The sequence below is a fragment of the Chinchilla lanigera genome, unplaced genomic scaffold (assembly GCF_000276665.1).
Source record: "Chinchilla lanigera isolate Chin_1 unplaced genomic scaffold, ChiLan1.0 scaffold00009, whole genome shotgun sequence".
NCBI lineage: Eukaryota > Metazoa > Chordata > Mammalia > Rodentia > Chinchillidae > Chinchilla > Chinchilla lanigera.
This window is the reverse complement of record NW_004955410.1, coordinates 37,056,454-37,073,244: the sequence shown is the minus strand read 5'-3', so window position 1 is coordinate 37,073,244 and position 16,791 is coordinate 37,056,454. Positions and strand designations below refer to the sequence as shown.

The following is a 16,791-nucleotide window of genomic DNA, read 5'->3' as shown; positions in this document are numbered from 1 at the left end:
CCACAAGGCATTTAGAGTAAAACATGAGAGAAGATCTGAATGAGTTGGAGGCAGATAAAAGTGATTTAGGTAGAACATCGCATTAACTATAAAAGAAAAACAATGGATAAATTAGACTTTCTAAAAGTTTAAAATTTTTTTCTCCTCAAAGGATACCACCAAGAAAAGAAATAGGCAAGTCTTAGGAAGAAAACATGATCAAGTTTAAAGTCTTACCTTGAACTCATCTGAAATTTCAGACACAAAAGAAGATATCTGCTTCATGAGCCTGTCTACACTGCTCTCGCTTCCTGTTTTGAGCAGTGTAGTAATGGCCAGGGTAGCGATACTTCTGTTTGTGTCTGTGATTAAGTTTTCTAAGTCCAGATTGCAGGCAGTAACGGCAGAAGGGTGCTTCATTGCCACCTTGTGGAAGGGCAAGAAAACAAAAAAAGTGAGCACACTACTGCTGCTAAAGACCAAAACTTAGATTTTCATTAAGTGGCAATCCAAAGGGTACAAGATAGGTTAAATATAACTGTTTCTAATTAATCATGTATATCAGTTGATAAATTATTAATTACCACAGTATAACCTTCATGACAATATCACAGTCTGTCTTTTATTATAGACCTGTATTTCCTTATAGCACATGTATATCTACTCTACCAGGTATTAGGATTTTTGAGACAGGACCTACCATGGTAAACACTGCTCAATAAACACTGCTAGTAGCAGTTAGAAAACACTTCTGTAGTTAATAGGCTTTGGTGTGTGTGTACGTGTGCGAGGCATGCATGCTAGGCAAGTGCTCCAGTCCTGAGGTGCACTCTAGCCCTACTTCTGTAATAACACAAAACTGGATGGCCCTGGCCACAGATGGTGCCGCAATTCTTAAGCTCTCTTGCTAGTGCTGATGGTATTCTGCCTCAATCTATCCTATACTGGTAAAGAATCCCTAACCTATAACCCTGAAAGCATGGTAATACCCTGAAAAGCATTGTCATAACAGTACATTTCACAGTGAAACATGGCCCATGCTAATGAAAAACTCAGCCTTCATTTATCCACTTAGCAAGGAGAGTCATGGGTTTTGTGCAGAAATATCAGTGTGTCTTTGTGCTGGGGTGCTGCTCCAGGCCCCTGGAAGTGATTAGTACCAGAAGAGAGGGCATACTGCCTTTCCAAATTTCACAAAACCCTGAATTCTGAGACACATCTGGCTGGTCCTAAGACTACAGATGAGGGATTAATAGAAATGTTCAATATCTATACTATCTAATATGATACTCATTAATTCATATGGCTATAAGCACAGGAAATATGATTAGAATGGCTAAGGAACTAAATGTTTTACTTAATTTTAATTTAAATACTATTTGTGGTGAATGCCTACCATAGTGAACAGGGCAGCTCTTGAATATGAAGTGCTTACAAGTCAGAAATGAAGTTATAACTTTGTGTGAAATATTAGCAAAAATGGAAATAACTAAGCTCATATATACAAATGAGGTACTACAGAGCTGAAGCTCAGAAATCATACATACCAACCTTAATGAAAAAGCCAAATGCTCCACATTTAATGTTTCATCAAACACTGGTATCAAAATCCACAGTTAGCAAAGAGATCTCACCTTGTTCAAGGTCCTCACAGCTGCATATCGCAAGGCTGGCTTAGGAGAGCTACAGAAAAGTTGAAGAACTGAAAAAACAAAAAAACACTATAAATGTTATTCATTTTATCATATACCACCTTATACCATCTAGCTGAAAATAAAATACATAATGGGACTGGGGAAACAGCTCAGTGGCATAAGAGCCTGCCTGGCAAGCACAAGGTCATGAGTTCAATCCCCGGTACCACAAAAACAAAACCATAATGAATCATATTCAAAATATATATAAAGAATTGCAGCATCAAAATATATATAAATATATATAAAGATTTATATATATAAAAAATTGTTATATATATAAAAATATATATAAAGATTGCAGCATCAAAAATTTACATGAAAAATGTCAGCAAAAATAGAAAATAAAGTTTGCTCTTTTCCTAAGGATCAGTATTAATATTTGAATTAATATTTGTATTAATTAGTATTAATATTTGAATATAAATGACAGAGCTATTGATAATTATAATAATGGGCTTTCTAAACATTAAGGAAAACTAAAGACATTAAAGTTATTTGTCTTTTAAGTAACATTCTTTCAAAAGTTTTGTATGGGGAAACAGAAACTTCAAAAAAGTAGTAATAAAGAACAACTGAAATTTCCTACATGTATGCTACCAGAATGCAAAGTCCACACATACAGAACTAAGTTTCAAAATCCTTCTTAATTGTGTAGCCCTATCAAACTTAAGAACACAAACGAAAGCCAGTTATCAAGTATTCAACTCACCCGATACCGCAGGTGCCAACTCTCTTGCAGTACAGTTAGGAAGATGGATTATCGCAGACGCAGCTTCATAAATAACCATTTCATGTTTATTTCGCAAGCAGCTTTCAATGAAATCAAAGAAAGGGCTTTCATGGCTGTCAATAAATGCACATTGATTATTCAGATGTCAAGCAGAAAATACGCAAAACAGCACAGAGAGACCGAAGAGCACATAGGGGAGAGTAGGTAAAGGGTCATTGAAAATTCACTTTCTCCAAAAAGCCATGACAAAAGACTGTCAAAACCAAATTTTTCTCAATGCTAGAAATCAACCAAAACTTGCAACAAGCATTTATTCCAGAAAAAAACTGCTCCATAAGCATTTATTCCAGAAAAAAACTTCTTGGTAAAAACAGTGAGCTTTCTGGCTTGCCCTAATTCCGATCTCTTCTCCCTTTCTCCAGTCAACCTTAAAAACCAAGAGCCTCAGAACCACCGAAGCTGTGAAAGCCAGCAGCCTACTAAAGCTGGCTTAATATCAGAACAGTAGTTCAGTTTGTACACCTTATCAATAATACGAAGGATAAAAATAACACAGTCATGTTTTTGACAAAAAATTATCATACATATAAGGTATTACAATAATAAAGTATGGCTCACACACAGGCTAGAACAGTCAACTGAATTTATATCTAAAAAGGAAAAAAAAGGGTCGGGGATATAGCTCAGTGGCACAGTGCCTGCCTGGCAAGTGCAAGGTCCTGAGTTTGGTTCCCGGGAACAAAAGAAAAAAAAAGAAATTACACCTGAGAAAGCCCAGATGTTGCGTTTACTACGCAAAAACCTTAAGTCAGCTAATACAGATATGTTCAAAGAACTAAAGGACATCATGTCTAAGTATTTAAAGGAAAGGATTACAAGTTCAAGCCCAGCCTGCGCAGCTTGGCAACTTAGCAAGACCCCGGCTCAAAAATAAAAAATAAAGAACAAAGGTGGCAGGGATAGGGGCATAGCCCAGTGTGAAGGCTCTGGATCCAATCCCTAGTACTGGGGGAAAAAAAACCCAGGTATATCAATGTCTCATAGAAGACTATTGATAATGAGATAGGAAATTTTAAAGAAATTGGAATTTTAAAGAAATGAAATAAAAATTTCAGATTTGGAAAGTACAATGACAAGAAGGAGATTCAACAGCAGATTTGCACTGCCGGATGAAAGAACCAGTAAACCTGAAGAGAGGTTAACTGATAAACCAGCCACAGCAAATAAAAACAGGGAAGAAAAGTGAACAGAGATTTAAAGACCTGTGCAACATTAAAAACAAAAGGGTATCAATTTCATATTATAGGAATCCTACAAGGAAAGGATAGAGACAAAGGGCAAAAGGAATACCTGGCAAAACTCTGGCTGAAAACCTCCCAAACTTGATAAAAACCATTAATCTACATACTCAAAAGCAACAATCAAGTATGATACACACAGACCCACACCACAGATATACCATCATCAAACTGGTGAACACATAAAAAGAAAAGTCTGGCCAGCAGTAAGAAAAAACAACACATCACACTGTAGAGTGGAAAATCAATACAATCAATGACTGACTTCACACCTGAAAAGATGGAAGATACACAGTAAAATGCCATATCCAGAATACTGAAATAAAAAGCTTTTATTTTCAGTAATGAATTGAACCAGGGTCTTGCACTGGCTAGACAAGCACTCCAATGGTGAGATATATCTCCAGGTCTATCTGTCTGTCTGTCTGCTTTTCGTCTCTCAATCTCTCTCTTTTTTTTTGGTGGAAGTAGGGTCTGACTACATTTCTCAGTCTGGGATTCAATTTGCAAAACTCCTGCCTCAGTCTCCAGAGTGGATGAGGTTACAAGTAGGCACCTACAGGCCTTGTGAGACAAGAATTCTGTATTTGGCAAAACTGCCTTCCAAAACAAAGGCTGACAAACACATCCCCAGATAAGCAGAGTGATTAAGACATTTGCTTTACATAAAATACTTTACATAAAAGAACATTTTACACTGAAAGATTGACTTCAGTGACATAAATAACCAGAGAACACCAGGAATTATATATATGCGAGCTGGTAAAAAAGATCCTAGAGATACTTTTTTTTCTCATTTTTTTTCCTTAACTACTTTAAAGTAATTAAAATTTAGAATGCAATAATGACAACACGATTAGTAGATTCAAAGCCATATACAATAACACATGACAGCAACAGCAAACAGAAGGGAAAAGAAAATGCACTATACTGGAACAAAGTTCAGTATTTCAGTGGAATTAAGTTAGTATAAATCTGAAATAAACTGGTAAATTAAAGTCCCTAGAGCAACAACTAAAAAAAGTAAAATCCCTATAGCAACAACTACAAAGAAAAGTTAAAATATAGATAAATTAAAATGACACATTAAAAATATCTAGCTAATACAAAAGGAAGCAATCCAAGAAGAGGAGAGGAACAACAAAAAAAAGTAAGATTTACAGAGAATAAACAGTAAAATGGAAGGATAAATCCAATAAAATCACAATTATATTAAAAATGTTTTAAACATGTCAACCAAAAGACAGAGACTGTCAGGTAATTAAGAACAAGTAAGCTCCAACTGTTTACACTTGAGATTCAAAGTCACAAGTAGGATGAAAGTAAAAAGATGGAAAAAGATATGCCATAAAGACATTAAGCATAAAAGATCAAGAATGGCTATATAAATATCAGATAATAGAAAATAAAATTATATGACAGAGATATTTCATAATGACAAAAAAAGCAATACATCAGGAAGCTATATTAATGATAGACACACACATATAACCACAGAACCTCAAAATATATGAAAAAATGGACAAAAAAGAAGTGGATTATTTAATAAAAAGGTGGAGGGGGGAGCAGAATGAGGGGAAGGGGATATACAAGAATTAAGATGTGTTATGCACATGAACGAACTCCTCAAGATGAGTATAATTATCATGTGCTACAAAAATGTACTAACAAAAATTAAAATTAAGACAAAATTAAAATATTGGAATTGTCTATCACTACTCAATAATTTATAAAACAACTAGGCAGAAAATTATTAAGGATAGAGAAGCTTGAAGAATACAACCAACCCAATCTAACTGATTATATAAGACAGTCAACCCCAAAACTGCAAAATATGTATCTTTTTCAAGTACTTAGGGACCATTTCCAAGGATAGATGGCCAGGTCATAAAAAGTCTCAATATAATTAAAAGGACTGAAGTCATACAAGCATGTTCTCAAACTATATCTGAATTAAGTTTTAAGTTGACAACAAAAAAGGAGTCAGGGAAATTCTCAAATATTTGGAAATTAACAACCTCTAAATAAACCGTGGATCAGGAACAAATTAAATGAGAAATGAAAAAATATTTGATTCATGAATAAAAATGAGAACAACCCATCAAAATTTATGGTCTTTAAAGCAATGGTAGGAGGAAAATGTATAATATTAAAAACCTGTAGCAGAAAATAAAAAAGTTCTCAATAACCCAAGTTTCCATATTAAGAATTAAAAAAATACCAAGCATGGTGATGCATGCCTATATTCCCAGGTACTTGGAAGGCCAAGACAGGAGGATTGCAAGTTCAAGCCTAGCCTGGGGAATTTAGCAAGGCCTTGTCTCAAAACTGGAAAGCCTGATGACGTAGCTCAGTGGTAGAGCACTTGTCTAGCATGCATGAGTCCCTCGGTTGTATCCCGCGCACTTCAAAAAAAAAAGAGGAGGAGGAGGAACAGGAGGAAGATGAGAAAGAGGAAAAAAGAGGAAGAGAAAAAAAGGAAGGAGAGGAAGAAAAGGAAGAGGAAAAGATGAGGAGGAGGAGAGAGCAAAAGAAAAAGAAGAAGAAACAGCCCACTGAAAGTAGATAAAGAAAATAAACATTGGAGCACAGGCCAACAGATTAACAGAAAAACCTAAATCAATGAAATACAAAGTTGTTTTTTGTTTTTGTTATTGGGGATTAAACTCTTCACACTGAGTTACATTTTCAAATCTGTTTTTAAATTTTTACTTTGAGAGTCTCTTGCTAGGCTGCAAATTTGCTCAGACTCAGCTCAAACTTGCAATTGCCCTCCTCAGCAATTGCCCTTTTCAAAGTGCTTTGATTACAAGTGTGTGCCACTATGCCCAGCTCAAAAAGGCATTTGATTCTTTGAAAGGATCAACAAAACTGACAAAACTTCAGCTAGACTCACCAAGAGAGAAAAAAAATAGAAATTATCCAAGTCAGGAATTAAAGAAGAGCTATCTCTACTGATCACAGAAAGTAAAAAGATTGTAAGAAAATATGACCAACTAACTATATGCTAACAAATCAGCTAACTTAGATGAAATAAATCTGTATGAATATCGAACTACTAAATAGACTTAAGAAATAGCCTAAGTAACTTCTACTTAGTCATTTAAAATCATCCCTCGAAGAAAAGCAAAGACATAAACAGCTTCATGGTTAATGCTACCAAATATTTAAATAAATAATATTAAGCTTTCACAAACTCAGGAAAAAAAATAAAAAGGAAACACAAATCAATTAATTGATGCCAGTCTGACACTCACAAGAAAAGACAACTACAGAACACTATTCCTTCTAATGTAAACACAAGCATCTAATAAAATACCAGCAAACTTAATCTTGTAATATATAAAAAGAATTATATATCACAATTAAGTGGTATCAATCAGGAATATAAAGGAGGTTTAAAAACAAATAAATTCATGTTATATACCAAATTAATAATATAAAGGATGAAAACTGCACAATCATCTTAATATTGGCAGAAAGAGCAAATGACAAAACCTACCGCCCATTCATTGTTCAAACAAATAGTTTCCCAAAACCTTGAGAAGGAGGATATATCCTCAACCAGATAAAGACTATGTTCAGAAAACCTACAACTAGCACCATGCTTGATGCTTTCCTTCTAAGATGAAGGATAAGGCAAGGACATTGGCTTTCATCACTTCCACTCAGTACTGTACCAAAGACTTGAGCCAGTGAAATCAGACACAAAACAATTAAAGACATCCAGTTTGAAAAGAAAAAAAGTAAAACTTTCTCCATTCACAGATGGTATGATCCTGTATAAAGGAAATCCTAATGAAAACACACACACACACACACACACACACATATTCACACTCACAGAACTAAAGGAGCACAATATTATGTTACAAGATCAACATGCAAAAATCAATTGAATTTCTATATTGACAACAAAAAACACAAAATGAAATTAATGACAGTTTCATTAACAGCATAAGAAAAAATACAAATAAAGTTAATAAAACAAACATAAGTCTTGTATACTGAAAACTACACAATGCTTCTGAGAACTACGTGAAGAAATAGTTTCTGTTCATGGACTGAAAGACTCTATTTTATCAAGATGGTTATTTTCCCACATTAATTTATTTTAAATAGATCTATCCTATTCAGTGCAGTTCTTAGCAAAATGCCAGCAGGGTTTTTGTTGTAGAAATTCAGAATTGATCCTAAAGGTTGCATGGATATGCAAAGGACCTACAGTAGTCAAAACAATTTTGAAAAACTTGTATTTTCCAATTTCAAACTTACTATATAAAGCTATAATCAAGCTAAGTTGTGTTTGAGAACAGATATTTGTATCAAATGAACAGAATTGGGTGTCCATGGTCAGCTGACTTTCATGATCAGCTGACTTTCAAAATAGATGCTAAGACAATTCAAAATAGGATAGTTTTCACCAAGTGGTGCTGGGAAAACTGAATATTTATATTTATTTTAAATTAACTTAGATCTCCACATCATCACACACAAATTAATCCACCATAGACTACAGTCCTAAATGTAAAAGCTAAAACTATTAAGCTTCTACAAGAAAATGTTGATGAAGTCTTTCCAACTTTGAATCAGACAATTCTTAGATATGACACCAAAAGCACAATCCCTCAAAGAAAATGTTTATAAAATAAACATCATCAAAATTTAAAACTTTTACACTTCCACAGAATACTACAAGGAAATGAAGGACAAGCAACAATAAGAAAATATGTGTCATATTTTATTTAAAATTTTTGTGTCAATGTCTAAAGTAGTGGTGGCGAACCTACGGCACACGTGCTGCAGCAAGCTGTTTGTTACCACTGAAGGCTCTAAAAGGTTCACCATCACTGGTTTAGAGAGATACTGTCTGTAGTTTTCTTAAGCTTATTTTTGATCAGGCTTTCTTATCAGAGTTACCCAGATAATCATCTATTTGCTTAAAAGACTTATAATCAGAACATGTAAGGAAGACTTTCCAGTCAAACAATCCAATTAAAAAATGAGCTCAATGACTGCCAATTAAAAAAAAAGGACTAGCTAACAAGCACTTGAAAAGAGATAATATAATTAGTCATTAAAGAAATGGAAATTAGAATCAGAATGAGACCACTATATACACACTAGAATGGCCACTACTCAAAGCAAAAAAAAAACAAAACAAACAAACAAAAAAAAACCACCAGATGATATAACACATTGTCTGGAACCGGAATTCTTATACACAATGTAAAGTGGTATATGGTGTATGAAAAATAGTTTGTCCGCTTATTCCATTTATAGAAATCTGCCGAAGACAATGTATGTCCACACAAATATTTGTGTGTGACTGTTCAGAGTAGTGTTTTCCATAATATACAGAAATGGAAATAGCCCAAATACCCATCTTTCCATACCATGGAATATTATTTAGTCACAGAAAGGAATAAAGCTCTTATGCATGCTACAACATAGTGAACCTCAAAAACATTATACTAATTGAAAGAAGCATAAAATTAACATGAAAGATGAATAAGTATGATTCTATTTACATGAAATATTAAGATAGGCAAATAGCAAATGAGAATAAGAAACTTCATGAGGTGATGGAAATGTTTTAAAAATAATTTATAAATCGGACCAAGACGGGTAAACATCATATCGTCTCCTTGGTGTAGGAACCTGAAAGACTAGGTAAAACTCAAAATGTACAATAAATGATAGAAAAGGGAAAGAACTTGCTCAAAGGAAGGAATAACTGGGATGAGGGAAAGAAGAAAAAAAAGAAAGAAGAAATGCAAAATATAAATATATATATATAAATAGCTGGCGATAACTGTATTGCTGATGTCTGATGGTGTACTGAAATGAAGAGTTAATGATTACAATTTTTTTATGTTCTGGTGAGCAACTGATTTGAAGGTAACAATATGCAATGGAATTACAATGGTGAACTCCTACCATCTTGTCTAGTGAAATTCTGTATTATCTCTACTGTTTTATCGAAGAATTATTTTCTTATTCCCTATAATGTTTTGAGCAATCTTTCATTCCCGCATCTGGTAATGTGAGCAATGCAGTTGAGGATAGCGATATGTAATGTAACAACTACTGTTAATTCGTATTATTTTCTCTTGAGACTCTGTATCATTTTGAATGTTCTTGCTTTGATTTGTTTATGTTTGGATACTGCTATGCTACTACTGTTCCATTTCTTTGTTTGCTTCTCATTTACTACTCTCTTTAAAAACAAAATAAAATAAAATTAGTATGTGTTTGCAGTAAAAAAATAAATAAAAAACCCCATAGATTTTGGTAGTACGGTACAGCTTTATGAATTTTCTGAAAGCCACACAACTGTATACTTACAGTGACTAAATTTTATAATCTGTAAACTATACCTAAAGAAAACTGTTAATATCTAATATTACTTGATTAAAATTTAAAATATTGAAATCCTTTAAGCTATATATAACAATGCTGAACAGGAAGTCTAGGTCTAGGAAAAATATTCATTTACTAAGAGCTGTCAACAGTTAAAAAAACCACAAACTACTTTAAATTGACAAAATATTGGCAATATGGAGTTGATTAATATGTCATTTTAAGTATTTACACTGTGCTCTATGTGGATCTTTCCCTTCCTATACACATAAGTGGCACCACAGGTAACTTCTTTTCATTCCAATCAACCAACTCTGAATGGTTACAGTCAACTAACTAGGCTAATAATCACACACTCACATAACAATGGTACAGTACTTTTTCATTTTAGTAGTAGTTAACAGTAAATAATAACAGTAATTCCTACATTTAAATATTAACAATAGTTAACAGTAAATAATAACAGTAATTCCTACATTTAAATATTACCGTCTTAAATTCTACTGTACTAAAAACAATCATTTAAGAAACAGAAGGCTCTATTCTCAGTAGTCCTAAAACGTTTTCCAAAATCCAATTATATATTATTGCTATAAAAACCAAGACAGAAGAAAGGGAAGGGAAAGGGGAACTGAGAAGGATTAAGATATGAGATGTGTATGTACCAATTCCTCACAATGACTGGATCTATTATGTATTACAAACACACTAGTAAAAAACTGCTTTAGAAAAGCATTTCATTACCTGTTCTCTAAAGATAACCACTGTAATGATACTTCATTATTTATCTTTTTAGATCTTTAATAAAATCTTTAGGACTAGGACGCAGCTCAACACTACAAGTGCAGGCCTAGGACGTTCAAGGGCCTGGGTTCAACTGCTTGTGCCTCAGGGGAAGAAAACAAGACTTTTATACATCCACATACACAGGGAGAAACTGCAGTCAGTAGTCTTCTTTTCTTTTATAGAAATGGTGCTAGGCTTCACATTTACTTTATCCTGTTTTTTTCCATGAAGTAATTTTTCATGACACAGTATTTTTAAAAAGAGAACCACATGAAAATGTACAATTAAGTTTTGATTCAATATTTTATAATATCCTATAACTAAACTTTTTGTCTAATTTTTCATTGGATAAATGCTAAAGATATCTCTCAATATTTTGACACTATATATAATTCTGGAATTGAGAGCTTTATACTTGTTTCCTTGCACACACGTATAAATCTTCCTGTGTGGCTAGTACTCGGTATAATGTGTTTTACTTTTTAATAAACACTGCCAAAATATCCTCCGTTATTGGTGTTCCCCCAAAGCCTCATGCAGTCATGGGCGCAGGCTTCTAGAGTTTATGACTGATTCATGGTCTAATGCTGGGTTTATGGGTGTGAGAGCTACACCGCCCCCGCCCCCGGGGGGCGGACAGTCTGCATACAATGTAAGGGAGGGAAAGAGGCTGCTTGCCACTGCTCCTCCCTTTCACTCTTGCTGCTTTTGCTGTCTTCCCCTGCCATGAACTGTTGCCCTGTGCCATGTGCCACTCTGCCCTGGAGCCAGCCGAGTATGGACTGAAATCTCCACAAACTGAGCTACATAAATCTTTCCTTCCTTAATTTTGGGCATTGGGTATTTTGTCTCAGCAATGAGACAAAAGTAACCAAGACACCCTCCAAAGTTATTTGTTTCCATTTATACTCTCAGCAGTGCAGTATAAGAATATCTACATTCTAGCCAACATTTGATATTACAAATATTTAAATTTTTGCCAATCTGATAGGCAACTGGACTCAGCCAAATGTGTAAGGCAGTCAACTGCTGTCAACCATAAAACTTGGGTTGCTTGGGTTACACAGTTAGGTCAAAGCTAGCCTGAACTACATAGTGAGATTTTGTCCCCCACAAAAAAAAAAGAAAAGAAATCTTGTAAGTACCCTACTGCTGATATATACAATACCCACCTAAAACTGTTGTACTATAAATCTGCTACACAGTAAGCCCCCAACTTACAAACATTTCAGTTGCGAACTTTCACAGATACAAACAAACCTCACGTTACAAACGTGTAGATCACAAGTAGCTCATGTGTGCAGGCTATGGTGGCACATACCTGTAATCCCAGTATTTGGGAGGCTGAGGCAGGAGGATTACTGTGAATTCAAGGCCAACCTACAATACACAGTAAGTACAAGGCCAACCTTCTTGCATCCAGTGCAGCTGAGCAAACTCTGAGGTAAAACAATGGGTTCATATCTTTATTTCTGTATGACTTTTATAATTTTCTCTTTACCCATTATGTTAAAAAAATTCAGTATCAGAATGTGCTTGCTTATGTCTGTCTTTCACTTTACTAAGCATTTTTGTATCTTAATACATTTTCTATATATCTGAGAAATTATCAACCATTTAAAAATTAATTTGTATTAAATTATGACACAAGTCTAGAAAAGTGCATGAGGTAGCCGATAAGGACTGAATGTCTGTGTGCCCCCACTCATACTTTGAAGCCCTGACTCCCATGAAGCTGTATGTGAGACAGAGCCTTTAAAGGCCCCTTCTTTTCCCTTGAATACAGCTGGCCTTTCAATGTAATAAAATGTCTTTTACATTGGATTTTATTGCTACATTTTGGGTACACGTAACTATGTAATAAAATATTGCAGAACTATTAGCATGTAGTTCAAAGACTAGTTGATACCAACCAAACCACAAAAAAACCCTGTGCTCTCTTTTATCATTAGCTTTGGGGAAATACAGTCACAATGTTGTGAGAGCTCTTAACCCTACAAAGAGGTCCACATGGTGCGAACATCTTGTTTCAAGCCACTAGTGAGGTAAGCAGACTTTTCTGGCTGCCACTGAGCCTTCAGATGACTGCAACCCTGGCCAGTATCTTCACTGCAAGCTCATGAACAACCCAGACAAGGGTTGGGAGGCAACTTTTTAAAATTACTTATCTTGGTACATTTTAAATATACATATTGAGGCACCCGGGGAGGCAGGCAGGCCTCAGGCACCCGCTCCGGGAGGCCGCGCGGCTGGGGAGCGCCGGCCCTTTGGGGCCCGGTGCACCAGACCGCACAGGCGCCCATTCCGGGAGGCCGCACCGCTGGGGAGCGTGGGCCCTGCGGGGCCCAGCGCACCCGGCTGCGCAGGCGCCTGGAAAGGCAGGTAGCCGGCGCCTGGGAAGTGGCGTGGAGATGTGCGCAGGCCCTCGGGCCGGCCGCCACTGCACAGTCAAGAAACACCATGCCACAGAGAAGCACTGACACAACAGGCCTGCCCGGAGATGTGCATGAACCATGTTGACATGGAGAAACCTCTGGGAAAACATGCCACAGGGCGGGTTGCTCTTGGCCCTGCCCTTGAGAGCCAGAAAGGTCTGGAGTCAGCAGAGGAGCAGCTGATGAACAAGGACTCGGAGAACACAAGAGTACCGATGCCCAAAGACTCAGCGGTCAAGCTGACTGGGGACACGGGAGCCATTCGGGAGCTGGAAACCAGGAGGACCTTGCGCAATAAGGGGAGACCTCCTGGACGCCATTCTTCCCCTAACTGTACAGGCTGCAGTGGAGGAACGAGTGGGGCTCCAGCGCGGTCTGCACCGAGACTTCATGGATTACAGGGGTGCCCAATATTCAGATTCTGAAGAACCACCTTCATGGAGAAGGTACGTGTCTAGGTTACCTGCCTGGGACACTTTGCACTTGATGGTGCTAAGACTGACTAGCGGGCTGAGGACTTCATCCACATGTTCCTGCCACCTGTGTTGATGGTTGGGGAGAGGACACTAAGTCATTGCAGGATCCCAATGCGCTGGGAGGCTGGAGAGAACACCCCCCTGCTTTCTTAGACAAGAGGCATTAATAAAGCATACTTCCCTGGATCCCAGTTCAGAAGAGGGACAAACTATTCTTAAAGATAAGTTTATTACTCAGTCAGCCCCAAATAGTAGAAAAAAGCTACAAAAAATGGCTTTTGCCCCAGATAGCTCACTTGACATGTTAGTAAGAAATGCCTCCTCAGTATTTTTTAGCCGTGAGGAGGAGGGGGCCAAGGAGAGAAAACAAAGAGACTGAGAAAAAACAGCTGTCTTTGTTGCAGCACTAAGAGAAACAGATCCTAAGTCTGATTTTCGGGGCCCCAAGAAGAACTCGTCGACTACACTTGTCTGCTACTGCTGTCAAAAGCCAGGACACCTCAAGAGGGACTGCCCTAAGAAGCCACCTGGGCCAGGCCCTGACTGTAAAGGTGACTACTAGAGGTTGGACTGCCCTCTGAAGAGAAGGTCCCAGAGCTCAGACCCCTCCTACCAGCTGGTCCAACAGGAATGAAGGGGCCCAGGGCCTTCTCTCTCTGGCCAAACCATTATCTCCAAGGAGGAGCCCTGTGTAATCATGACTATAGAGGAAAAAGTAAACAGTCTATTGCTGGACACTGGTGCTAGTCTCTTGGTCCTTCTTTTCAATCCTGGCCTTCCTTCCAGTTGTCACACCTCAGTGAAAGGAGTCAATGATGAGCAGGTAATCCGCTATTTTTCACAATCCTTAGGCTGTAAGTACTTGTTAGATCTTTCTTGAGTATCTCTTCCTGAGAAACCACTTTGAAGATACCAACAAGTATTACAGCAGCCACTGATAATTTCCTACCAATCTGTCCATAACTCTAGAATGTTTCTATTGTTCCTATGCTATTTCGTAAATGGATGTATATTACTATGTGTTTTCAACAACAACCACTGAGAATAGTCAGTGACTATTTAATTGATCACTCATGCATAGCTCTATTTGTTTTCCCTAGAAACCACTTTGAAGAAACCAAAGTAGAGTACAACAACCAATGATAATTTCCTACCATTTTTATCTGTAACTCACTATTATTTGTCTGTTTTCCTGAGAAACTATCTTGAAGATACCAATAGGCAAAATAACAACCATTGTACAACAACCATTGATAATAACCTACCACTTTTGTCTGTAACTCACTATTATTTGTCGATCTGTTTTCCTGAGAAACTATCTTGTAGATAACAGTATGTAAAACAACAACCATTGATAATTTCCTACCACTTTGTCTGTAATTTAGTAAGCCCCCCATTACTAAGTTGTCTTTCTTTTACTGTTTAAAATAAAAAAAATTTTTAAAAAATATACATATTGATCACATTCATCCTAAGGAATTTATACCTGTACATGACATAACTTAATTGTTCCCCTACCCTATCTTCAACCATTCTTCCCTTCACTGTTTACAAAAGCTCTGTTTCCATTTTTTCCTCCTTTGTTTTTTTCTTTTCCCTTCCTTCCTTTGCACTTCCTCTCTCCCTAGTTAAATACATACAGCCAAACAAGAACCACCTAGTTGCCATTCCCACTATTATCAAGAAATCAACCAGTAACAAATGCTAACAGGGCTGTGGGGAAAAAGGAACCCTCCTCCACTATTGGTGGGAATGCAGACTGGTGCAACCACTGTGGAAATCAGTGTGGAGATTCCTCAAAAAACTAAAACTAGAGGCTCCACTCTACACAACTAATCCCCTTCTTGATACCTTCTCAAAGGAATAAAGAACATCATACTACAGTGACACATGCATACCCACATTTACAGCAAGAGAGTTTGTAACAGCTAAATCTTGGAAACAGCTCAAATATCTATCAACCCATGAATGGATAAATAGAAGATTTTTTTAATACAATGGATTACTACTCAGTTACAAAGAAGGATAAATGAGATGTTTATAGGTCAATGGACACATCTTTAGATCATACTCTTAAAGTGAAATAAATTGGACACACATGTAATATCCCATTGTTTCTTTGGTGTAATAAAGTGAAAATGTAAATAGGATCAAGATGTACAATAGATATTATCAAACAGGAAGACAATGCTCAAATGTGAAGAGGAACTAGGGAGGGAGGAAGGGGAAAGGAAGGAAGGGAAAAGAAAAAAACAAGAAAAAATGGAAACAAAGCTTTTGTAAACAGTGAAAGGAAGAATGGTTGAAGACAGGGTAGGGGAACAATTAAGTTATATCATGTACAGGTACAAGTTCCCAGGGATGAATATGATCAATATGTACATCTAAAATGTACCAACATAACTAATTTTAAAAGTTCCCCCTAAATTCTGAAGGGTGATGGAGATACTCACTGTCTGGATATTGATGGTTTCACCAGTGTATATAAACTATACATTGTAAATATATGCAATTTGTTGTGTGTCAATTACATCTCAGTAAAGCTTCTAAGAGTGAACACATAAATAAATAAAAATAAAAAGGATCAATGGTTGGAAAAGAAGAACCAGGGGGTAGATACTACCTTATTTTCTGTTTGCTTTTCTATTCAGGAAGCTATCTTCTTAAGCTCATTAAATGCAGTTTAAAAAAGAAATCTAGTTAAACATTCCCAGGTCTTTGACCAACAGAAATTGTGTGAAAAACAAATGTTTGTTCTTTTAATCTGGTAAGTTTTGGAGTAATCTTTTTTTTTTTAACAATAGACAATACAGACTCATACCACCGCGATTCCCAGCCGAAAAGCGCGCGCGGAGCCAGGTAGGCCCCACCCAATCCCGGAGGCCAGGACGCGAGAACAAAGACCCCGCTGACACTGCAGACTGAGTTTCTAGGCGCAGGGAGGCCCAGGGGACGGGTGGGGCGAGCAGGCCCTCGGAGCCGGCCGAGCAGGCTCCCCCAGCCCCCCGGGCCTTGCGCCCAGGCAGC

General features: G+C 36.8%; 1 protein-coding gene across 2 annotated transcripts in view; it reads right to left on the bottom strand.

Annotated features, from left to right (window-relative positions):
- The window catches only part of LOC102010041 (coatomer subunit gamma-2), a gene marked incomplete at its 3' end in the record, with an annotated part of 104,765 nt that overhangs the window by 13,753 nt on the left and 74,221 nt on the right, over positions 1–16,791 (bottom strand). For both annotated transcript variants that reach the window (XM_005377554.2, XM_013510640.1), the window contains 3 exon segments: positions 217–405; positions 1,614–1,681; positions 2,386–2,519. In XM_005377554.2, coding sequence (XP_005377611.2) covers positions 217–405; positions 1,614–1,681; positions 2,386–2,519 — 391 coding nt within the window.